The 25,375-nt window shown below is 44.3% G+C and overlaps 1 protein-coding gene across 8 annotated transcripts in view; it reads left to right on the top strand.

The window, feature by feature from the left end:
* The window catches only part of BRD3 (bromodomain containing 3), a 42,013-nt gene extending 16,759 nt beyond the window's left edge, over positions 1–25,254 (top strand). For 4 of the 8 annotated variants that reach the window (XM_054220253.1, XM_054220249.1, XM_054220251.1 and 1 more), the window contains 11 exons: positions 5,863–6,179; positions 7,964–8,101; positions 9,074–9,221; positions 10,767–10,981; positions 12,707–13,078; positions 19,275–19,403; positions 19,824–20,015; positions 20,649–20,884; positions 21,425–21,717; positions 23,577–23,705; positions 24,501–25,254. In XM_054220253.1, the coding sequence (XP_054076228.1) occupies positions 5,979–6,179; positions 7,964–8,101; positions 9,074–9,221; positions 10,767–10,981; positions 12,707–13,078; positions 19,275–19,403; positions 19,824–20,015; positions 20,649–20,884; positions 21,425–21,717; positions 23,577–23,705; positions 24,501–24,616 (2,169 nt within the window). In that variant the 5' untranslated portion in view covers positions 5,863–5,978 and the 3' untranslated portion in view covers positions 24,617–25,254. Of the gene's footprint in view, positions 1–364; positions 532–4,289; positions 4,382–5,862; positions 6,180–7,963; positions 8,102–9,073; positions 9,222–10,766; positions 10,982–12,706; positions 13,079–19,274; positions 19,404–19,823; positions 20,016–20,648; positions 20,885–21,424; positions 21,718–23,238; positions 23,304–23,576; positions 23,706–24,500 lie in introns of those variants that run through there. The other 4 variants (XM_054220250.1, XM_054220254.1, XM_054220256.1 and 1 more) reach the window with 4 other exon arrangements.
* Positions 25,255–25,375: the final 121 nt, after the last annotated feature.

The raw sequence follows: 25,375 nt of genomic DNA, 5'->3' as shown, positions 1-25,375 counted from the left end.
CTTTAGAGAGCATTTGAGCCCCGTATGATTTGCGTGGTCCAGGAGGTATGTGACATGCATCTAAATTCTTGCTCAGACTTGATCAGAAGGTGCTTCCTGTGGCATTAGCAACTTGGTGACAGAAATACTCAGGCCTGTAATTATCAGAAAGACCATTTTATTTGAGGTGCCTAGAATAGTGCTTATAAGAGTCCCCAGTGCTTTTATAGTCAGGATAAAGTGACTTTTGGGAACCCGTGAGTTTGAAAGCATGATGTGAGACATCTTAAAGCAGCCTGATTTGCAGGGAGCACTGAGTATGCATCAGAACTGAAGGCCCTTGAAATTACCAGTTACTTCTGGCTGATTCTTATCTACTGGTTAGGAACCCACAGGCTCCTTACTGAGGAAACACCTGCTCTCACAATAGCCAAGGAGAGACCAAGGGTGGGAAATCCATCTGCATAATCTGATGAGCATTAAACTAACCAAGTCAAAAGCCAAGGAACTGACTTAATCTTCTGTGATCTTTTCCCCCTCCCTCATGCAGAGGTAAGTTAAGGACACAGTTGCATCTCCCATTCTCAGGATGTTATTGGGGCTGTGCTCAAAATAATATGCATGAAAAGCAAATCTCTGATGTGTGGAATTAATGATGTGGGAGACAACGAGGACATCTGAATGGACTTTTTGGAGTGCAAAGCTGCAGTGTGCCATAAGGGCACTCAAGCCAAATTCCCTTTTCCTGCAGTGAAGCCAGGTGCAAATGCTTCATCCCCAGGTCTTGAGGGGGTGGCATATTGTGTAGAGTGTGTGTGTATCTGCCAGGGCAGTGTTGGCTGATAAAGCAATTTGTCTGTCCTCAAGTCCTGGTCTCAAATCGCACATCCCTTGTATGTGAAGAGAACACCCTTGCTGACATGGAGTTAGTAGGTAGTGAAAGCTGCCTGAAGTTCAATTCCTGTATGGGTCCATGAAGGGAACAGAAGGCAGAGTAGGAGCAAAAGGAGGACATCCACCAGCTTTGTTTCTTTCTGAGGAGCCTGGAGCAGGGGTGGTGTAGCCCTTACTTTCTACAGCCATAGAATGAAATGAGTACAACCCTCAATTAATAATCTTATCTGACTTTAAGGTTGTGTTGAGGTGCAGTAGTGCACTAAACCTCTCCTGCAGTTGTAAGAAAGTCTGGGCAAGATGATCATGGGCCTACTGCTTCTCTGAGATATGGGGAGTAGCATATGGTGGCAGAAGCTTCCAGCTATTGCCTGTTGTCATGAAAAAGGGTCCAGGCGTCTGCCTTGGTGGCTGTAAGGAGCCTGTGTGTGGGAGTAATGCTTGGAGCAGCAGCCTGAGGATGCCTGCTCCAGCTGCCCTGCTGCCTCAGTGTGGTTCTGGCTGCTGGCTCCATCCAGCCTTCAGAAGGGCTCAGTCGCTGCCTTTCTCGCCTGTGAGAGCAGCACTGCTTCCAAGGTGCTGTTTCTCTGATGGGCTGGCTACTGAAACGGGGGCCAGGCACTGGCTGGGGCTCAAGACTCCGCTGCAGCCTTGCTGGGTGGCCCCGGGCAGGTCACTTCGCCATGGTGTGAAGCATGAGGTGTGACCATCAGCTCTTCTACCCTGTGTCTGTAGAGTGCTAAGTACTGAGGGATTCTGGTCTCTGCACAGCCTCCATGTGCTACTGTAATGTAAATAATTATGTGGAGGTAAAGATGAGGTCAAGGAACATCTCTTAAACTTGATAATTTTCCCTGATGGGAAGATTTATATTTCTCCTTCTGGCTGGGCTGGAATTGTGCCAGTTTTGGATCGGTGTCCAAGTAACCATGCAGAAATACTATACCAAGAAGGGGGGAAAAAAAAAAAAAGAGTTGCTGGGCTCACATGCTAACATAAAGCTTGCTACCTTCTAATTTTGCAATCAAAACAAATACCATCCTGCACTGCACGAACAGCAGCAAGGGAGTGAGCCATCCGTTAAATGTTCGGCACTGCCAAAGGAAGTGGCAGAACCGTTAGCTGAAGCAGCAGGCTTACTGGCACAGTGCACATTTCATGGGGCTTTATAGCTTTTTTTAAAATAGTCTCCACCACTGCAGACAGCCTGTGGGCTGCATCAGCCGAGTAAAATGTTATCCTGCTAGTACTGGGAATTATTAACATGTTTTCTCCATGCCAACTGTCTCTCCAGTGACTGACCCATGCAAGCAACTCAATGAAAGAAAAGTTTAAAAAAATAAAATAAAATCCTTCCAACCTAGCTGGTTTTTGTTTTGTGGGTTGTGTTGTTTTTTTTTTTTGATGGCTGGTTTGGCTGAGGGATGAGCCAAACCCTGTAGCTTTGCTGGATACCACACTGAGGTTGCAACTTAGCACAAAAGGACAGACTTGAACTCCAGAGAAGCAAGATTTATTTGAGAATTTGGGTTTGGGTTTTGCTTTTAATTATCGTCTCGGACTAGGGTGAATAAGAAGGAGGACAAATGCACAGTGTGGGAAGCAGCGTACGCTCTTCATGTGTGACAGCGAAAGGGTGTACTTTAATTTTGTAATAGCAGAACTCTACATGTGCAGCCAGAAAAATCAAGAAAACCTTCTGTTACTTGAACGTTACAGGTCTGAGAAACAAGATAAATAGCAATGCAAAAATTTAAATTTAAGAAGTTTCTACTCTAGGGTAAAAGAAGTCCAACCTTAGGCCCTCACTGGAAGATGCACATGATATCTGTGCCAAGGCTGGTTTTGGCAGCCTTTGTTCCAGGCTTGTGCAGTACCTTGTACAGCAATGCTCTGGTTCACAACTGAGGTCCCTAATAGTTTAAGTAGTTATTGATGCTAATACGGTTTCAGTAGATGCTGAAGTGCTTAGATTAGAGCTGTATGTTTTGATTCTACTTGTCATTATGGGACAATTTGTGTAAGCTTGCTTGTTTTTTGTGTGGGTGGCTACTTAACTGTTGTGTTGGATGATTTGTATGGTAAGTTGAGATGTCAGATGGTCATGGCTCTCACTTTCCTCATTTGATAAATGAGGTCTGACAACTGATTCCTCAGGCAGGATTGTGGCCTCTCTGGATTCAATGTTATATGTTCTTGGACATTTCCAAATCATTTGCACCCTTGGCTTCCAGATTCCTCGTGATCCTGCTTTTTACATTCTTAAAAATAATATTATTTTGAAACTTCAGAAATAAAGGAATGGATGAAGAAACAAATTTTTAGTTTTAAAAAATTAAGGAATGATCTGATATCAGACCAGCTTCCCCAGCATGTGATGAGGAAGCTGATGGACCAAGGGCTAAAAGGGTGCAGTGAGGCACATGCACATTAAAGCTGCATTTATGCTGGGAACAGATACTTCCAGTGCTGCTGAGATAGCCCAGGTAGCTGTTCCTGTCTTTGAGCTGCAGGATCCAGCGTTTAAATGACAGTGGTGCAAAGAGGTTTGAGGTTTGTAGCCACTTTTAGTTGTAATAACCAATGAGTTGGAGCATGCAAGTTAAAGAGGATCAGCTGTCAGAGGACTAGCTGAGTTGGCTGTCATGATTCTGCCTCTCCTACTTTTGGTAATGTTCTTAATTAAAATCCTTTCTGAGTTGTGTCACTGGTGACTGTTACATGCTTCTCTTATGTGGACTGTACGAGCCTTGTTTAAGCTTAATGATCAAAATGTGCATGTGAAGAGGCAGTGCGTGTCCCAGGGAGTTTGCAGGCTGACTGGGTGGAGCAGATGAAGACAGAAAGGAACTATTGCTATCACCATGGCCCAGAGGAGGAGCTGTGGTGTGAAGATACTGAGCACCTTGGCTAAGGTCAGAGAGGGAGTTTGGGAGAGGTAGGAGTTAGATCTGTGTTTTTTGAATTACAGTTGCGGGTTTTAACAAAAATTACCTTAAAAGTCCTTATCAAATGCAGTTTAGCATCAGGAGGAAATGAGGAAATTGAAATGAAAAGAGAATCGTTGTATTTAACCTTAGGTTATTTAAAGGGAAGACTTAAGTTACACAGCATAGTTTCAAACTTGTGACTGAAAAGCTGTATAGCAGTGGGAATTGCTCTCTGTGGGTGTTTTGTTTCCTGTCCATCGTTGCACTGGATTCAGTTTGTTAATCAAGAAGACAGCAAACAAAATGCTTCAGTGGTGGTCACCAGGGGCCTGCAGTCAGCGTTGCATACAATTGGCTGATGGCCTTGGGGTCTGAAATCCCTGCAGAGGGCTGTCCAGAACCAGACTTGAGTGAAACTTCATAGTTATCTTTTTTTCTCCTTTTTAATTCTTTGTCTATTCCCCCACCCCCAGCCTTGATATGAAGGTTGCATTTGGCAGTATTTCTGCCACTGCTTTGAGTTGATGGAACATCAAGAGAAGATGTTACCTCAGTTTCTTCCAAATCTAAAATCCCAGGTAGCATCCTAGTTTTGAAATTCCTTGCCCAGAGGATGCCAGCCTCCCTCTTGGCTGCTTGGTGATCACCAACAGCAGCACGACCAGCATGATCAGATGAGAGGGCTGGGGAACAGAGACTAGTCCTTTTTGAACTACTAAGCTGGGCTCTTGAGTTTTCAAAGAATAGGGAGCAGAGTCTGCTGCAGAATGTTTGTACAGACCTATTTTTGTAAAATTCCCCCAAATTAGGTATGTGTTTACTTTTTGCCATCATCTAATCAGCAACTCAAAGGGTAAGTTGATGTACTATATTTAGTCCACATATTCAGTAGAGATGATTAGGGGTGTATCAAAGAAGAGGTGTTTTTTTCCTGAGGATTTCTTAACACTCTCTACTTCCTGTATTACTGCAGCTTCTGCCTCTGCTCATGTTCCTTAGTGCAACCAAGAAACATATGTCAGTGAGAGTATTTGTGTGGCTTTCTGAACGTACTTGAAATAATTTGCCTCTAGAAAGTGATTGTGGTCTGTTTGCCATGAGAAGAGTAGTTGCAGTCCTGATGTGAATTGAAATATCAAATGTTTATGGAAGATGACATAGCAAAGCTGTTTACCATATGGTATACAAGACACCGTGATACTAGACCTTTTTTTTTTCCCTGGAGCTTGCTGGGAAAAAAATAGAACACAATTATGCAATTTGTGTATTCTTCTGCATTTCGTATGTGCCTTTAGGAGAGAGCATGGCAGTGCTCGCTTAGCCAGGTCATGGGATATAGATATATTATTATTTATATTGAGCCTGTATCTTGAGACTTCTGTACAAAACTGGGGGCTCAGTTGGGGACATGTAGTAAGGGTAATAGTAAGACATTCATGAGATTCACAGTGCAGATCACTTCAAGCTAGGATATTTCTGGTGACACCTTTCATTCACAACTGTTCAGAGCACCTCCCTCTGCCATTTCTTTTATTTCTCTGTATCGAGGTCCTCTGACAGCTGTCATCCACTCTTGATTATGGGATTTTAGATTAACCACTGCACCAGCGTAGAGACTTGTAAGCTGACTCGGTGCCAGCAAACATGGATCTAGTGACAGTGCAGTTAAGTTTACATGGAGCTCCAAGCTATGGATTTACTAGCATGGATCAGCACACTTCTAGAAATCTCTGCGTTACATCTTGACAGTGTTCCCTGACAGTATTTTTATGCTACCCCATGGGTTTTCTTTGCACAAAGATGCTCTCTCAGCCAGATAGAGCAAGAACTAGTCCTGTGAAGCTTACTGACTTTCTGCAAGCTTTGAATTTGGGAATTGCTGTTCCACGGTCTCTTGGGTCTTGAACCGTGCCCATCATCAAGATAAAGCGTGTTACAAGGGAATGAAGCAGATGGGGTAAAGAGCCTGAGTTAAGACACTTCTGCTTTTGATTGAACATGCCTACTTCAAGTAAGTATCTGAATTTATACGTTGTCCTCTTCCTCTCGTTTGATCTAGGTTGTATGGTTGGACCCTGGAAATGGGATGTCAGTCCCATTCAGGGAGCATAAAGGAAGAAAGAAAATCTCCCAGTTGCTGCCGCTGTGACAGCGAGTGAGAGCAAGAGCAGGAAAATGTCGACAGTCACATCAGCAATCCAGGCTCCTCAGGGCCCTGTGAATCCGCCACCTCCGGAGGTCACTAATCCTAATAAGCCTGGCCGGAAGACAAACCAATTGCAATATATGCAAAATGTTGTGGTAAAGACCTTGTGGAAGCATCAGTTTGCTTGGCCTTTCTACCAACCCGTTGATGCAATTAAATTGAATTTGCCGGTGTGTATCTATCATCTTCTGCTCGGTATTCTGTTCTTAGAAAGCTTTGTGTTGGTGAGATCAGTTTTCTGATCGCTGGATCAGAATGGTTAGGTTGCTTTTGGGAATTTCCTTGAATGCTCTTAGATTCACTGAATTAGAAGATGATATCTTTCAGAGCTGGAGAGGTGCAGGTCTCTGAAGGAAAAAACTATTTCTCACTTAGTGAGGGAAGAGAAGAGCGCACAGGCGAGCTGTCTTTGAGCATCTGAAGCATAATGCTTTTTTTGTGGCTTACCTCTGGTTACTTTTAAGTGTCTTTACCCCTTATCCTGCCTCTGTCCAATTTGAGTGAGAGCCTTGAAGCCCACGCTCTTCTCACCATTTGGCGTGGGGCTCAATGTAACTTGTTTTTCCTACACACATTGCTTGATTTGCCATTGAATTCTGTGTTGAGGAAGACAGGAGAAGCTAATTACCGAGGGTACTCTGGAGCTACATATTTTCAAATGCTGTGTTGGAAGTAGAAATAACAACAGTTGCATTTACCCATCTACCTCCTGTGTCTGATTATACGTACTCTGACCCTGTCAGCCCAGGTAGTACAAGATAAAGCCCGACTATTCATAAATGACTAAGTGCTAGCCAAAAGAGTACAGCACTTAACACCTGTATAATATTTCTCTCTAGGTCTGTGCTCTTTTGTTTCCTGTTTTTGTGAATTTAGTTTCTCAGTGAGGCATTCTGAAGTGGTTTTAGGGCAGGTTACCAGAAAATTTAGAGGAGGAGTCAGTTGGAAGAGTAGTTGTCTTCATGTGTGTCCTGCATCTGAACAAGCCCAGTAGCCAGCAGGATTGCCTTTTCGCCCCTAGCCTGCCTTGCCTGGAAATACTGCTGTCTCGAGTCGTGCTTGAGGGCTGGGCTCAGAGAGCGGCCAGTGGCCATACGTGGCTTTGTGCACACGTGTAGCAAGAGAGCTTGCTGCTCTTCTCCAGAATGAGAAAATGACAGTGTACAACCCGGCACGCCTGGAGCGTCTCCAGGCTAATCACAGCCTCTACAGATGCTCGAGACCAGCCCAGAGAGAAACTGGGTTAACGTGTGGAAGGCTTCTAAGGGCTGACATACCCTTAAAAGAGACACTGAATGTTTTAGCACAGTCTTAGCTGGTGCTGGCACTGATGAATTTCTACAAGGGCTAGAGACAGTCTTTTTAAAAGGGAGGCAGAAATGCTGTTTCCCAAACTGCAACCAGTTCACCGTTGAGCTGAACACCCTGCCAAAGCCAGCGCTGACCCCGCTGCCATGACTTCTGGTCCCATGCGAGCATGAAGCGCATCGCTGCGGCGTTAATCTAGCTGCCAGGTGTGACACCCCTCCACTCTGCGGCACCTACAGCCTCCTAAGAGGTGGCAGGGCTTCATACAGCTTCCAGGGACCAACTGCTCAGGAAGCATGTTTTCCTCCACATACTGAACTTACTACCTTCCCAGTCCAGCTGTCCTTATAAAAACCTGCTAATGTCCAAGTAGCCGCGTGTGTGTGTTTGAGCACATGTTGGGGGGGAATTGTGGAAGGTCAGTGGTTGTGGAAGGAGTTCTGGTGCTTTGTCAAGTCAAGTTCATAATAACGATAGACTAAAGGACTACAAATCAGAAAATAAATGAAAGCAAATATTTGCACAAAAATTGGGGATTGTGTTTTTAGGGAGGAGGAATGAGAAGAATGCTGGGACTAGAGGGAGATGCGAACACCACTCTTTCTGCATTTCAGGAGATGTAATGTCTTTCCTGTTTCTCCTACAGGATTATCACAAAATAATAAAAAACCCTATGGACATGGGCACGATCAAGAAGCGCCTGGAACATAACTATTACTGGAGTGCTAGTGAATGTATGCAGGATTTCAACACCATGTTTACAAATTGTTACATTTATAACAAGGTAAACAGCGCAGACAAGCATTGAGCTGGGGCAGTGCCTAGAAAAGACCCACCTATAAGCGTTCTAGTGCAGGTTTTGAACAGAGCCAGTGCTCCAGGCTCTCCTTGCAAGGATTTGAAATGCCACTAATTGCAACCACATTACTTGAAATGCACAAAGCTGTCTTTGTGCTGAGTCTTTCTTCCCCCAGACTAGTTAAAATGGCAAATGTGCCTTTTAATTATAGATAGATTTCTGCTTTGGAGTTATGTAGCAATTTTTAACTCCTTTTATTTCCAGTTAGGAATTCTTCAAGGTGAGGTAAAGTTTGTGCAGTGCTTTGTGGGGTATTAGTGCTGTGTATTTCTCTGGCTGTCTAGGAGTAAATACTATCTCTTAGCAGCAGAGAGCAGTTCAGGAAGTATAACTTTGTTCTCTGCCTGTGTCTCGTCCATACTTGCATACCTTTAGATTGCTTATTATTATTTTGGGTTTGGCTTGTCTGCTGTTTTGTTAAGGTTATTAAAAGCCTGTATTCTTTGTATTATGTTTTCTACAATGGTTTGTCATCATTGACCCATACTGGAGAACAAGCTGAAATAAACAAATTAATTAGTTTGAGCCACAGACTATGTGTTTACACTCTTCTCTTGGACCTGCTGGCAAGCAGAGGAGAACAACTCATCTGTTCCAGTTTGCTGTTTCCACGCTGTTGCACAGGATGCTAGTTGTCAGGCTCCTACTGGAAATCCTGATAACTCTCTGAATGCAGTGTACTCAGAGGCTGTAATTATTGCATGCTAGAGCAGAATAGAAGAGCAGGAGGGTAGCATGCAAGGAAGGAGAAAAGCCAGTCTGTTTATTGTTGGAGTCTGGATACCATCGTTTATTTGAAGGGCAGTGTCATTGGGGATTTCAAAACCTAATCTTGAACCTCTCTGCTTCAAATATGTGGATGATAAACAGCATGGGCTTATATTCTTCATTCTGTAGCCCACAGATGACATCGTCCTCATGGCCCAAGCCCTGGAGAAGATATTTCTGCAGAAGGTGGCCCAGATGCCTCAGGAGGAAGTCGAATTATTACCCCCAGTTCCTAAAGGCAAAGGTCGCAAGCCATCAGCAGGGACACAGAGTGCAGGTATTAACCTGATCCAGTGACAGTAAATGTTACGAGTCTGTTGCTGAGGCCTGACCCACCTTCCAAGCTGCCTGGCTTTGCGACTGGTGGAGAGGCTAGGGGTGGGGAGCATGTAGTCTAACGGTTAAAGCAGTGGAGGAAAGTGTGAAGTATCTAGATAGTGTTTACCGAGTGTTTCAGGACTTGTCTGTCTTAACACCACTCTGCATTTGTCATACAAACATCTTACCATCTGTGACTTGTCCATCCACTGAGCACTTCAGTGAGGGAGGGCAATGCTGTTGCTTCCCACATGCAAAAAAGAAACCAAGGCAAGAATAGGCAAGGTAGTTAGACAGGTCAGTCTGCTGGAAGTGACAGGCCATGGCGTGGAATGCCGTGTAGACCTGGATTTATACAGCTCGCCTAAGGTCCTGGCAGAAGTCTGACACAGCAGAGACTTGGACTTAAATCTTGTCCATCCTGTAAACACCATATAACATTTCTCTTTTGCACGCATGGTTGCAACATCACAGAATAAAGTTTGATCAACAGAAAGGATTTATTAAGCCATTGCAAAAGGCTGTGTAGACCATTGTTTAAACTAAGTTTAGTTCAGCTTACTTAGAGTTGATTTTTAAATGTATTTAGGACTAAAACGTCTGTAAGTACAGTAAAAGAGTTCATAAAAGAGCTTGTGTGGGTTGAATTAAACTGTTGCAATTTTTTTCTATAAACAAGGTCTAATTGTTGCTCCGGGAAAGTCAACTGTTCCTCTTTGTTTTCACACACCTCAGGTGCCAAATGGAGCTACAGCTTCATCTCAGCTCAGACAAATTTGTGATTATGTGTCTTTTCAGCATCCTTTAATAGAAGTTGCTATAAAGACATAGAGGAGTGTTGCTACTTTGGTTATTAGTTACTAGATTTGTCCCCCTTAACTTTACACTAGTTGGCAGTTCAGTTCTTTAACAGTGCAGGTCTAGCATAAGAGACATTCGCCTGGCTATCAGGAGATTTAGGCTCTATTCCCAGCTCTGTTTCTTTCACTGAATAACTTGAGGCAAATCTGAAGTGCTTTGGACTCTTGGGTGTTTAGCTGGCAGTAGGGGAGTGGTTGTTACCATTTGTCATGCATAATAAAAACACTCCCAGATTGAGGTCTGTGCAGGACCGCGGCTGTCCAAAAGAGCCGTCTCCCTCTGTTCGCTCTCCTTGAGCTCCTCTCTTTTGCTGAGCGCAGGGTAGCTCTTAGAACACCCGAGGGGTGAGGACTGTCCCAGAGCAAAGCTTGACGTATTTCGCTTGTATGTGGTTGGCCTAAACCTCATGGTACAAGGACTTAGGTCAGTGATTTCTCACTTCTTGTTGATGATCCCTGGGTAACAGCACCAAGCAGATCACACTGTGTCCTTTGTGCTCTTCTTGTGGCCCTGGACTGGGAGCCTTTTGCCAACCCCATGATTACACAGTCCAGCGGCACTAGTGTCACTTTGTTCCCAATGTCTTGTGGGCACTTGTAACCATCAGTACATTGCAGTGTGTTTTCACTTTGTCGTTTGAAAGGAGCGCAGCAAGCAGTGGCCGTGTCTTCCGTCTCCCCGCCGGCCCCGTTCCAGAACGTCCCTCCAGCCGTATCCCAGACGCCCGTCATTGCTGCCACCCCTGTGCCAACCATCACTGCTAATGTCCCGCCTGTCACTGCCCCTCCTGCCGCTGCTCCCCCTCCGCCTGCTGCTCCGATAATGCCCGTGGTGCCTCCTACGCCACCGGTAGTCAAGGTAAATGGAGAAATCCACCCTTTCCTCTTCAGAAGGCAATATTGCTAAACAGTGCTTTATTTTCATCCCCTCACTGCTGGTTACGTGCATTCCTTCTCTTCATATTTGGCTCCTTGCCTTTCTGGCCATTGTTGTCCCTTTGGGGTGTGCTCCAAGTGCTTGCTGTCAAGTCTGAGAGGGTTGTGAAAAGTTTTGCTAGTTTTATTGCACCCCAGCTAAGGTGATGTCAACTGTAATTGTTCCAGTTCAGCTACAAGCTCTCATCTGACCATAGCCTTAGCCAGTGCTGATGCTCCATGAACTGGAAGGCTGTTGGAGGCTTCCCCTATTTCGCACTATATAGCCCCAAGCATCTCTTCCCTCTGTAACTGACCCCCTAATTTCACTGGGGCTATTCCTTTAAGGTTTGCAGACTCCAGCACTAGGAATGTTCCTCTCTGCTATAAACCAGTTCAAGACAAGCCTGTCGCTCCAGTTGGAGGAGACTGATGTTGCCTGCAGGTTTTGGGTGCATTAGCTCTGTCTTCCTTACTGAGTAATCTTCTGGGAGTTGCCATTGGTGTTTCGCTATTTACTATGCTAATTTATGGGTAAATGAAAACATTGCTCTAAATAATTGGAATTTTCCTGGCAAGCTGTGTATTGCTTTAAAAATGATGAAAGTGTAGCTCAGAGAAAGCTTTTTTTTCCCGCCCCCCCCCCCCCCCCCCCCCCCCGCCTAAACTGGGAAATTAACTGCTGCAGTATCGGTGTTCTCTGATGTGAGGTTGCATGGGCCAGCAGAGCCACAGAATTGTTTTGCTTATTTAACCCTATAGTTTGGGAATTATGAGAGAAATTGTAAGTCAGATCTTCTTGCAGCTAAGCTGTCCTCTTTAGAAGTCTGTCTCATACTTCAATTTCTGTCCAAATATCTTGCTTCTGAGAATCAAATTTAATTTTAAAACTCAAGGATGAACCCAGAAGTGAGTTTGCCAAATACACGCTGCAAAGTCAATTCTGCTTGGGATTTACTTAAGATTTCCCTTAAATTTCCCTAAGGAACCTTTTGTTTCCTCTTTCTCTCTCTCCCCAGAGAAATAAATCCTTCATAGGAGCATGAGAGTGAGCTGACTGGACAGTCACGGCTTGAATTTATGGGAGAGAGGTTTTATTTGCTTAAGGCAAAATCATTAAATTCTTGCTCTTGTCCATAATAAGCGATCTACCTTAGCACACCCACTAGATACAAGGGAGTGAGGGCTCATGGGTCTTTGGTGATTAATATGCTTTGGTTCAGAACTTATAGCCTGATCCTGCCACTGGGGACTCAGACATGTGGTTAAGTTACTGACACTTACTAAGTCACGATGCATCAGCTGAGCTGCAGTAATCGACTGGGCGCACTCCTTTCCCTTGGCAAACATGAGGTAAGAGTCCTTAGTTTAAATCTCAGTGAAATACATAGAGCTAACACATTTTGCATCATGTCTGGGGTTGGGTTGGAGATGTGCAAATGGCTGGTTACTGTGGCTCAGATGACATGTAGTAATACATTGTGTTGTAGTCATTGAATTGTGTGTTGAAGCCTCTAGTCACAAGTCCCACTTATCCCAGTGAAATAATTGTATTTTCTGACAGAGGACAGGCAGATCTCAAAAACAGGGATGAATTGAGCTAGGTTTCTGCTACCGTAGCACAGGAGTTGGCCATGTACTCATGAGGCCTGTCCATCTGCTGTTTCAGAAAAAGGGAGTGAAGCGGAAAGCAGACACGACAACCCCCACCACCTCCGCGATCACTGCCAGCCGAAGCGAGTCGCCCACGCCCCTCTCGGACCCCAAGCAGGCCAAAATCATCGCTCGACGAGAGAGCGGTGGCCGGCCCATCAAACCACCAAAGAAAGACCTTGAAGACGGAGAGGTGCCCCAGCATGCAGGGAAGAAGGGCAAACTCTCTGAGCACCTAAAATACTGTGACAGCATTCTCAAGGAGATGCTCTCAAAGAAGCATGCAGCCTATGCATGGCCCTTTTACAAGCCTGTTGATGCAGAGGCCTTGGAATTACATGACTATCATGATATTATCAAACACCCCATGGATCTCAGTACTGTTAAAGTACGTCCACATTTACCACCTCTTTTGCAGGGTGTCACAGCCCTCTGGTTGCAGAGGACTGTCTCCTTCTGGGGGAGGGGGAAGGGACAAGGGTGGAAAACTGAACCTGTTGGATATCATCTGGATATTTTTTTTTTTATTTTGTTTCCTTCCCCTCTCCTTTTTTCCCATAACCTGGGACATCTTTTTTTCTGCGCTGCAAAGCAGACTGTACGATGGCATCCTCTCCTCTTTGTGGATAGTCCAGCTATTTAAACTTGTGTCCTTGGGATTGTGTTGCACTCTGAGAAGAAGAGGTGCAGTATTCCGTAGGATTCGATTGATAGTATCCCATTTCCAGAAGCTGCTGCCTGCCTACTTGTTGGCATGATGTGTTGTCCAGATAGGCTTACGCTGAGCAATTCCAACCGGAACATGATGATCGCCTGGTACTTGGGGAGGGGAGGAAATACAGCGATGCTTGTGCGGTTCATGCTTGGCTCTTCAAGAGTTTAGCTTAGTATGGTACAATATTAAAGGTGTTTCTCCCATTAGACTGGGAGGTTTCTCTGAAACCTAAATATCCATGGTGCAAAGCTGTGGCTTTTTTTCTAGTTCTCATCTTCTGCTTGTCAGCCGGCCATTGGAATCGGTGTTGGTGGAGGTGAGACTTTCTTCCATGTGCGGGAAGTACTTCTGCCAGCTTTCACTAGCATGCCAGAAGTGTTTTGCTGCCATCTGAGGCAATGCCTGGGACTGTCTAAATGCCCAGCTGACAAAAGGGCAGCTGCGTTTGTCATTCCTTTCATGTTCCTTAGCAAATCCTGCGTAGTACCTGGAAGCAGTATGTCGTGCTCTGATGTGCCATGCCATTCAGCCATGATGCTGCAAGGGTTCTTACTACAGCTGCAGTGTTTTTATGAGTATTTTAGTTGCATTATTTAGTGGTGAGAGAATAGTTGTCATGATCTGTGTGTTGAGGATTAGACCAGGAGTTACCAGTGTCTGAGTTTTAATGGCTGTTTTGATGCTACGATCCTGGGCAAGTTTCCCCACAGCTCTGGGCCATGGTTTTCCCAGTCATAAAATGGAGATAATAATGTTTAACCTACCTCACAGGACTGTTGTGAGGACAGATATCTGGAAGGCACTATTTAAGTAGTAATTATTATTATTATTATTGATGGGGTTTTTAGAGACAAGACTGTCTCTGAGTTGGCAAAATCATTGGAAGTGGGTTCTGGTGGAGCTAGGCTTGGAGACTGTTCTTCTGAGCTTGCAGTGCTCTTGCTTTGTTTACAAAAGCCAGTGCAACGTAAAGTATTTTTAACTTGCAATTAAGCTGGGCTGTGTTAAAGATGTACAGCAATTTCCTGGGAGGAGAAGGGGGCAAGGCAAAGGGTGAGCTGAGCTGCAGGCAAGAAGAGGGAGCCTGAAAAACAGTGGTAAAAGCAGAAGAAATGGCTAGGTTGGATATGGTAGTCTGCAAAACTGGCTACCTGACTTTAATGTTCTACCAACAGAGGAAGGTCCCAGTGTTTTCTTGCATAAGTTTCCGCTTTCTCTTGCATTTGAGTGTGGATGAGGAAGGAAGAAGCTCCCCTCAGTTTTGGGAGTGGAGTGCATTTGCCACCCTGCTGATTTTGGATGCCCAGCGCTGAAGGCTTACTTAGTCCTCGTACGTTGTCTTAATTGTACGACTTGCTATCAAGGTCTGCTTGCTTCACTTTGCATTGGAGTTGCTCTTCTCCACCAGCTTGGAGGTCCATCCACATGGCTTGGCCCATGCTTATCATAGGCTACATGTCAAAATCTGTTCTAAGAGTCTATAAACTGGCCAGTAGCTTTAAAGGAATTTCGAAGTATGTCTGATTTGCAGAAAAGGCTGAGCTGGGAAGAAGCATCTCTTCCTGAGTGCAGTTCTTCTTTTTGTTATCACATTAGAGTGATGAAGTGTTATTAATAGCCTTTGCTCTGGTAGTCTTGTGAACACAAGTTGTTAGATGATCACATCCTAGTTGAACTCATTCAGTTACTGGACTGACTTTAGTGGGACTGCCAGTAAACCCAGTCCTTTCAGCGCTATTATCAGTCATATTCCCTTGGCTTCCTGGAGATGCTGTGAGTCTCCAGAGATACCTGCAGCCTGGTGGATCAAGCCCTGGGTGAAAGCAGTAAGATTAGAGATGGAGAGAGTGAAATCGTGACTCTATCAAAGCAGGTATTTACACGTCTGATTAGGTGCCTTGTTATTGCAAGAGATTCTGTGCTGTGTTCTGCAAAATCTAGGTGAAAAACTGTGATTTCTTGGGTTGGTGATTTTTTCACACTTAAATCTCTTTATAGTCATAACTTCATTCTTTTAAGAAGCATACACCTTATTGCAATCTCTCTGCAAGTGCAGGTGATACTCTACCTCTGTACCTTACAGGTAGGTAGGACCCAGGTAGGAGAGAAAACTGTAGACTAGTGTAGGACAGAAAGCTGGTCTCCACTGGAGACCCAGTAGAGTCTTTTGCATGTAAAGACTCTGGATTTGTCTTTCCACATGGTAGTATTTTTCTTAATAAACTTGTTTGAAGTGCTGTCTGGTATTATTTTTTATGGAGTGTTTTATTGTCATTGCTCTTGGCCCGTAGATCATAGTGTGACTTCTCTGACATGCAGTCAATAATACGTTAACTGCATGGAACAGAAACTGCCATTTGCAGGCAGTGTAATTCTCCAGTGTCAGGGGTTTTCTGTGTGGCTCTGAAAGGTTTTAGATTTAATTCTGCACAAGTGACAATGGCTGTGGTAAAGAAGCGCATCTAATGGATTTCAAACTAATCTTAAAGGAATTATGTAAGAAAGTAAAACATAAGCATTGCTGCAGCTGTAATAGATTCCCCAATACCTGGTTGCTTGTCACTGGTTCTCTGGTTATATGAGGTTTGATTTTCTTCAGAGAATATCCTTCATGTCCAGGAGCATTTTTTTTCAGGCTGTGCACCCTGCAGAGGTGTGCTTCAGAAGGATTTGGGGATTGTTTTCTCTGTGTTCATGTGGAGGAGGTAGGTTGGCTGTCGTGACCGTGCTGGTGGCAGGTGAGAGGTAGAGGGGCTGAAGCTGAGCTTGTTGCAGGAGGAGCAGAGAGCTGTGCTGGAGAGCCATGCCAGAGCCAGGACTAAGAGGGGCAAGAGCTGAAGGGACAGCATCTGGGCACATCTCCACCTCCATTCTCTGATGGTCATCACAGAGGGAGAACTGCTTGGAGTGAAAAGAGGAAAGAATGTGAATGCCTGAGAGAGGGAGGCAGAGGTATGGATTACACTTTTAAGAGGCAGCAGCCCTAATTCTCCATAGTAGGTGAAATGCTTGCTATGAAGCCGCAGCAGCACTGTGCTTCTGCTGCCCTGTCCCCAGGCAGGCAGAGCCCACTTGCAGTACATTCACGTCCCCCTCTCTGATGCTGGGGAGCTTCAGCGTGCAGAGAGGCAGGGTGTTGTGCCTGTGATGGAGCTGGAAGGAACCTGGAGCACCTCTTCTCCCACTCTGTCTGCTGGCTGCCCGGTCACAGCAGCAGCAATGTGGGTGTCTCTACCTTTGGTTTGCTCAGTGGTGAACAAGCAACAGTCCTCGCCATGCGAGAGGATTTATACAAGGTGTTTACTTTTGGAAGAAAGTGCTTCCTCCAGGGATCTAACTGTGCTCACTGGTTCATTTCCTTGCAGTGAATTGATGTGGTTTCAGAGTGCCTGAGTTCAGGGTCTTGGAAGCGAGGAGACGTTCTGTGGTGGAGTTTTCAAAGATTTCTTTAGTTGCACCTATTTTAAAGTACAAACACAGTTTCACAAAGCAGCTGCTCTTATTGAGACAGTTTCTGTAAGGTACAATTAGGCCTCCAGAAATCAGGCTAAGTACTCATTACCTGGTAGAGATGGAGTTTTCTCTGCTAAAGTCACTGTACCTGTGTGGCCCTGTCCCTCGTCAGCACCTGCCTTGATGCTGTGCCCAGGGCATGTGCTTTCAGGACAGATTGATGTCCAGTTCAGTCTTGAAGATGAGAAAATGGAAAGAGGACATGTCAGGTCTTTAAACAAGTGAAAGATTGCTGCAACAAGGGAGGGAACAAAGTTTTCTCTGCATCCTCTGTGGGCAGGTCAAGGCTTACCTTAGGGCAAGAGACACATTACATATTAGGAAATTAATTTTTGCACATTAAAGAATATTAAACAATTGATTTGATTGCTGAGGGAAAAATGAGATTGCTGTGGTAGATACTGTGTAGGGCAGAGAATGGACTAGCTGGCCTCCTAGCATCTCTGCCAAGCCTGCTGGCTGACTCCTGATATGCAATTGTAAATGTAATAACTTTTTTTAAGCAGCTGGATATCTCAAAGTGAATTTGGAACCGAAAATATTCCAGCCCACCAATATAAAGTCCTTTTTTTTTTTTTTTCTTTTGATAAGTTAATTATTCTTTCTTTCTTTACAAGAAAACAAAACAAAGCAAAAAAAAAAAAAAAAAACAACGCACAGATTAAAACTGCTGGGCTAGAAAACTGTTGGGTTTGGATGAAAGCAAAGCCTCAGACACTGAAATGTATTTCATAGGTAGTGATCAGCCATTGAATGTGCCAAACAAATATGAGTGCGTCAAAAAGGTCTTTCATGCAGTAAGACATAATTTAAAATAAATGGACTCTTTTGTTTTAATGTATGCTTTGCTTTGGAATTGGCCTGAGATGCTTGTCAAACAAGGCCAGCTCTCCTTCAAACAGGAGAAGCACAAACCTGTTTCCCTTTCCATCTTTGTACTGTGGCTCAGAGGCTTTCTCCTAGTTTATTCACCAAGAGAATGAAGTTCCATGAGGAAAGGTTGACAGATGTCTGGCTGCAGTGCAGCAGGGAGCAATGCTGCAGCAATGTCACCACCCTGCATGCAGGTCCCTCCGAAACTGCATGCCTGGAGGAGAAATTCTGGCCTATTCAGAACAAAAACAGTTTTAGGAGTCATTGCCGTTTTAGGAGTTTCAAGATAGTTACAAGGTCTACTGTGTAGCTGTGAAATATCAGTAGCCTCCGTTAAACAAATGGGAATTTTGCTTGCGTTAAGGCTTCCAGTGTGGGTTACAGACCCAAAGCGGCCCTTGCTTTCTCCTTGGATGGGGGATGTGTCTCCTCCGATGATGTTTGCAGCCTGTCTGCCAGTCAGGCCCTTCCCTTCACTGGGGGATACAGGTGCACAAGACATACAAAAGGAAGGCCTGCAAGCACTTGGCAAATAGAGAATTTCTTTAAACCCAGCTCTTTTAAATGCAAATGAAATCTAGCGTTAGCTTCTTTTTCCTTTCAGTAGGAGTAATTGGAGCTAAGGTTTTATACATAGTAGTAATATATGCATAAAATCAATTAAGTTCTAGGAATGCTATGAAGTGTTCTCTAAACACAAGCCTTTCAGTCACAAATGTCAAAAGAAATGGATGAAAGTGAGAGCTGAAAAATCAGAGAATGCAACAAGGTACAAATATTTAGCTCCTGATACTTATCGTCACTACACTAGAAAATAACGTTATGAATAGGTTCATAAAGGGTGAATTCTGTATCCACTCTCTATCAGTTGGACTTCTAAATCAAGAGTAGGTGGTGTAGTTTAACTGTAAATGCCTGTCTTGCTGTAGGAATCGCCAAGCAAAAAAAGACAGAGTTCGATGGTCATGCTCTTTTCTGCCTTTTCAGATTTACAGTTCAAATATGCCCAAGCAGCACATAGAAATACACACTTAAGGTACTCCTGTAATTGTAACTTGGTTGTTGCTGACTCTTGCCCTTCCTGTCCATGATCCTTGTTTACGTTAGCTTCTAATCCAGCAAGCCGTTTTTCTAAATGACTATTTTCTAATAGAATGTGGAACCTGACAGATTTATATAGTACTACTTAGCAAATGAAAACAACCCAAATTTAGAATCTTAAAAGTGTTTAAACTGTTACGGAGCAATATCAACTTCTTTGGTTGTCTGGTGTTTGTTTGCTTGCTTGTTTTAAAAAGCCGAAACTCTGAATGTTATTTAGGAACCAATAAGCCAGATCAAACTACTGTTCTCTTAGACAAATGTGATTTTTTGAGGCTGTTCTGAGCTGTCTCCAAGATGCACGTGTCCTCCATGCAGTTGCTACAAATGCCTTTTGCTTATGGCTTTTTCTCCCCTTTCCCTTTGGCTTGTTTGTTTGCAGAAAAAAATGGACAGTCGGGAATACCAGGATGCACAAGGTTTTGCAGCAGATATTCGGTTAATGTTCTCTAATTGTTACAAGTACAATCCTCCAGACCACGAAGTGGTAGCGATGGCCAGGAAGCTCCAGGTAAAGGTGTTGGCAAATGCATCTTCCAGAGTACACTTAGTTCAGCTGCAAGGTGTCGATTCAAAGATCCAACTGTGGGTCTGCTCTTGGCACCAACAAGGGAGAGTCGGTGATTCCTCCAGCCCTCGGAAAGAGCCATGTTCTCTGCTGCAGAACTGAGGCGCTCTTCACATGGCATGGCCCAATGCCACGTCCTGCTCCTAAAATGTTATAATTATTGCTGTATAAAGTAGTGGGAGAATTTTCTTGGGCTTACAGAATATGTATGCCCATCTGTACATTATTATTTACTTGTACAGCACCTTGTGTAGTGCAGTAAGACCCTGACCCATGGTGGGATGTCTGGTGTGTTTAAAAGGCCAGTGTGAGGTCTTCATGGCTGAGGCTCCTTTTTTAACCAGTTTTTCCCCCTTTTTGTAGGATGTCTTTGAGATGAGGTTTGCAAAAATGCCTGATGAGCCTGCAGAGGCCCCACCTCCACCTCCACCAACAGCACCAGTGGTGAGCAAAAGCACAGAGAGTAGTCACAGCAGTGAGGAAAGCTCTTCTGACTCAGATAGCTCAGACTCGGAAGAAGAGCGAGCAACTCGGCTGGCAGAGCTCCAGGAGCAGGTATTGCAACGGCCAAGCTGTGTGTCTGTGTCTGTACAGTAGAAAGGGTTTAATTTTGTTCTTAAAAATCCCATCTAGGCTGAGATGTAGCAAAGCAATCGCCACTTCTGCCAGCGAAAGGGGAAAAATGCTTAACTGAAATAAGTGCATGTTTGATGTAATGTTAATTTTCTTCAAGACAGCCATTCTTGGTGCTGATGCTCTGTGCTTCCTTCTGGGATCCCAGAGTATGAATGAAGGTGCAGACAATACTAGGGATCTTGGAAGAACAGAGACCTCTGTTTTGTGTGAGAGCTCAGGCAGATGGAATCTGTCACAAGCTTCCTGTGCGATACTGTCCCCCTGTACCCCGTCTGTAGAAGTGAGATGGTTTGACTGTTGGTGGTTGCAGCTTAATTTTTATTTGCCCATATAAAACAAGAATGATGTTTTCATTTGAGTCAAGCGCTGCATACTTGCACTGCATTTTTTAAAGAATTTCAAATCAAGCGCAGTCTTCTGAGTTCAATCACTAGACTGCTTGATCACTGACTTTGGGATATACTTACACTTTGGGATCTAGAGGAAGGGTGTGAGGAGGTATCAGTCATCTTACTTTGAAGTCTGATTTGTTTTTTCACTGTTCTCTCCCAGCTAAAGGCCGTCCATGAGCAGCTAGCTGCGTTGTCACAAGCGCCAGTGAACAAACCAAAGAAAAAAAAAGAGAAGAAGGAAAAAGAGAAGAAAAAGAAAGATAAAGAGAAGGAAAAAGAAAAGCACAAAGTAAAACCCGAGGAGGAGAAGAAACCCAAGGTGGCTCAACCACCAAAACAAACCCAACAGAAGAAAGCCCCAGCTAAGAAAGCAAACAGCACAACCACAGCTAACAGGTAAGAGCATGCTTTTTGCAGGTTGCCTCAAGGGGAATGCCAAGAGCTTCCAGCCCCAGTTCTCCTGTCCCCATTGAATTCCTGGTGAAGCTTAGTTGTCAGAGCAGTTAATTCATATTTGAATAGTGTCCTCATTCCCAGACAACTCCAGAGAGTCTTTAAGTTAGAGCTGGCAGTGGAACCATCATATTTTCACTGTCCAACTCTCTTAGAAATCCTTGCCTGATCACTTGTAGATAAGATTTTGCTTTCTGCCTTTCGCACAGCCAGCAAGAACATGCCGTTTCATTGCTGCCCTCCTGCTGCTACATGGTCTGGTTGTCATGCCTCACAGGGCTTAAAATATAATGGGAATAGAACAGCTGATCTCAGATTTCTGAACTTTTTCAGAAGTTGTGGTGCTGTTCAAGCCATCTGGCTAGAGGTTCAAAGCAAAGAGGATTGGGAGGTTTGTTACAAGGGGGCTAGAAAAAAAAAGAAAAAAAGAGTTCATTGCTTGTATATACCCATGAATGTTTCCATACTTGCCAACCCCCTCAGGCAGCCCAAGAAAGGAGGCAAACAGGCATCTGCAACCTACGATTCTGACGAGGAGGAAGAAGGTCTGCCCATGACCTATGATGAGAAACGACAGCTCAGCTTGGACATCAACCGCCTGCCTGGGGAGAAGCTAGGCAGGGTGGTGCACATCATCCAGTCACGGGAACCTTCCCTCAGAGACTCAAATCCTGACGAGATAGAAATAGATTTTGAAACGTTGAAGCCCACAACTTTACGAGAACTGGAGAGATACGTGAAATCTTGTTTACAGAAAAAACAAAGGAAACCGTTTTGTAAGTTACCTCCTGGGGCACATGTTCCTCCACCAGCTCTTGGGCTCAGCTTTGGAGTCAGGGCATGTGTGTTGGAATTCTCTTATCCAGCTGTTGGGTGTGCGATAACAGGGATTTTTAGAGGTTCTTTTCTCCCAAGAAAATGTACAGAAACTTTCTGTTTTTCCTGTTTTCTTCCCATGATGTCATGCTGTGGAGACCTGGAGGACTATTCTGTTCCTCTACAAGACCTGTGTGATACCTTTATTACTTATCTAGAATCTAGAAGGCGCTATAAAGGTTTCAGTCTCATTGTGTTAGGTATTATGTACACACATCTGGAAGGATCACTTTCTTATCTTGAATAGTTTAGCATCTAATTAGGAAGGAAATAAAAAGCATGGTTGGGATCCAGAACACCCAGGGGATAAATAACTTGAACAAAGTTACCTGGGCAGCCTGTGGATTCTGGGTGTGAGTTATATATTCACCCCAAAACTGCTCGTCCTAGGTGGCTTGATCACCATGTTACCCTCAATCTCTATCAGATCAGAGGATTAACGTTAATGCGCTGACAAGTGTACGGTTCAGTATGGGACAGACTTTTCTCTGTGCCTCATCCACAGAGAGTGAATTGTTGTGGCCCCTTGAGAGTTCAGCTCCAGCTGAATAGCAATGGGATCACTTATCTGCAGTGGTCCTGGCTCAGTCCATCTCCTTGTGGGTTAAGAGGGAGTGGTGCTGTTAAGAGTATAGCACAATAGCTACTCACAGCTCTTGCAGAGCACCTCCATTTCCTCATCACAGGACTTTCAGGTAGGCCTGAGCAAAGTTCAGACTTTGACCCTTCTTTTTGCTTTTTAATACACTGCTTTGGTGTGTTTGGTTGTTTTTTTCTTCCTGTGTCCTTTGCTGTTGGAATAGCTCAGGAAGAGATTTTCCAGACTGGTTAGGAACAAGAAGCATCCTTTTCTTTTGGGACCAAAGCGTAGAGTAACGCAGATAACCTCAGATGTCTGTCCATTCGCTCCTCTGAGACTGGTACATGCTGGGCTGGCAGACTGGTGTGCCTGACCCCAGCCGGACTCTCCTGCTGTCTGCTCTCTATTGCAATGCTTTGTTTTCAGGGGCGCACCCTCTTAGGACTGTGCTTTCCAGATTATTATTTTTTTTTTTTAAATAATTTCTTTAAAACTGCACACAGACATGTAGGTATTTCCTTGCTGGATCAGGCAAAATGTCTGGCCCCTGTCTTGTACTTCTGATACTGGCCAACACCTGTGTTCAATTACTCCTTCGGAGGGATATTTCTTCTACTCAGAAGTATAAGCATTGCCGGTACTTCTCCCTGTTTCCATCCTAACGGATGCAGGTACATTCTTGTTGTCTGCCAGCCTTTGCCTCAGTTGGTTTTTAATTTGTCCATTTTGTTTTATACTTAAAGCAATATAAAACACAATAGATTGTTGTGTTGAGGTATCTTAAGTTATAACGGCAGGTGCTTACTTCTGACAACCTTTAATGGGACACTTTATTTTACAGGGCAGAAAACCCGTGTAACAATTCTGTAATTACAAATGTGTAACTATTGACCATATAACTGGCTGGTAAGTAACCTGTAACTACAAGGTTATTACATGGATATTTCTGTTTTCTAAAATACTTTCCAGAAGGTCTTTCTTAAAAAGTGCATATTACAGGATGATGGTGATTGGATGATCTAGCCAACTTCATGTGTTGTCCTCTATATGGGATGCGTAGTTGCTGTGCGGTCCCTGCAGAGTGGTTGCACAGATTTACATGCCCTGTAAAATAGCGGTGTCCGCTCTTTTTCGCCTGCAACCACGCAGTTTCAGAAATTGTACATTCCTCCTCCACAGCTGCAAGTGGAAAAAAGCAAGCAGCAAAGTCAAAAGAAGAGTTAGCTCAGGAAAAGAAGAAAGAACTAGAAAAACGGTTACAGGACGTCAGTGGGCAGCTAAACAACAACAAGAAACCTGCAAAGAAAGGTAATGGCTTTGGGCTTACTATGTTAACAGTGCCTGAAAGATCATGTATGTAGATAGACTTGTCACTGAGGCAAAACTACTGCCTTTTTCTAGTCTTGGGTTTGTCTCTGTGACAGTTACCCCAGTTGGTCACTGGTGTCAGGGCACAGCAAGTTACTGGTGGGCACCAAGGTACTGTGCGGGGGCTGCTTTGGCCCCTGTGGAAGCTCTCCTGGGTGGTAAATGTGAGGTGTCTTAGAGGCACTTCATCCTTCAGAGGGAGGAGGATCTTCTCCTCTCTGTTAGCCTGGCCAGGACTGTGCGTACAGGCCAGGACCACAGGGCATCTAACATGATTTTTGTCCTTTGTGGGATTAAAAAATGCCCAAGCCCCCATGTAATGCAATGGTGTGGAAGATGGTACAAAAGGTTCTTCCAGCACAAACTAAGCTGCTTCTGGCTTCGCACAAGTCACAGCGTTTTCTTGGATTCAGAGGTTGCACTGAAGCATGCAAGGCTACGGACATTGCTCTAGCTCTGCACTGTCTCATTATGAGCACCGCAGGGTTGTGGAGAACATTGACCTCCCATAGGACTCCTTTGCGGATCCCAGGCTTCCGTGGTCACTTGCAGCCTGAGAAACCTTGCCACCCACTGACAGGACAGGCTTCTTACAGCAAGCAAAGGCTGCAGGTAAAATAAGCTGCCCAGGAAAAAGGAAGCTGTGAATGAAGCCATGGAGGATGAGGGCTGTGGGCAAACCTTCTCTAGTTCAGTTCCTTGCAAGTAACCACATCGCTGCCTTCTTCCCCGCAGAGAAATCTGGCTCAGCTCCCTCTGGAGGCCCTTCCCGGCTCAGCAGCAGCAGCTCCTCCGAGTCCGGGAGCAGCAGCTCCAGCGGCTCCAGCTCGGACAGCAGCGATTCGGAATGAGTTACGGACATTTACACACAAAACACAAAATGGACATCACCCTCACCGATGCTCTGCAGTGTTCCTTTCTCTCCTTAATATACCGCTCTTGTTCCACGGTGTTCAGGTTTTTTTTTTTCTCTTTCTCTCTTTCTCTGACTTTTTTATTTTATTTTTTAATTCAGTGTTATAAAAGGTATCTTCCATTTTTTTGGGGGTCGCTCTTTTAATAGGTCAAAGATCTTTGCGTGCGTGTGTGACTAGACTTTATGACAAATAGTTCCCTTTGCATAAAGTCTCTAAAATACATTTTAACTGAAGAAGATTGGTTGGAAGTGGAAGAACTTTGAACTCTTAGCAGGAGATAAATAGAAAGTTCTGCGAGGTTTGTAGTACATTTCCCTCCCGCTCCTTCCCTCTCCCCAGAATGTTCTCTTTTACTAAGCCTGCCTGGCTCACACAAGGTAAAAAAGATCTTTTTTTAAAGAAAACTCTGTGAAATGGTACTGTATCTGAAAGATGTTAGCTTTTGAACTAGTTGGTGTATTTGTTATTAGCACTAGTATTCTTAATCTCGAAGTCTACAGTGTGATGAAAATGTCAGATGCTATCATCTTTTTACATAAAAAGAAAAAGCAAAAAATTTCTCATGTACTGTGGATTGCTAACATGCTTTTTTTTTTTTTTTTTTAATCTTGGTAGAGGTGTAGGCACCTGTTCAGGAAGGTATTTAAGCATGAACTTAACTTTAAGCACATGAGCAGTAGAAGTGGTTGCATT

Source organism: Rissa tridactyla, chromosome 14, assembly GCF_028500815.1.
Source record: "Rissa tridactyla isolate bRisTri1 chromosome 14, bRisTri1.patW.cur.20221130, whole genome shotgun sequence".
NCBI lineage: Eukaryota > Metazoa > Chordata > Aves > Charadriiformes > Laridae > Rissa > Rissa tridactyla.
The sequence above is the reverse complement of the archived record's forward strand: the minus strand, read 5'-3'. Positions and strand labels throughout refer to the sequence as shown.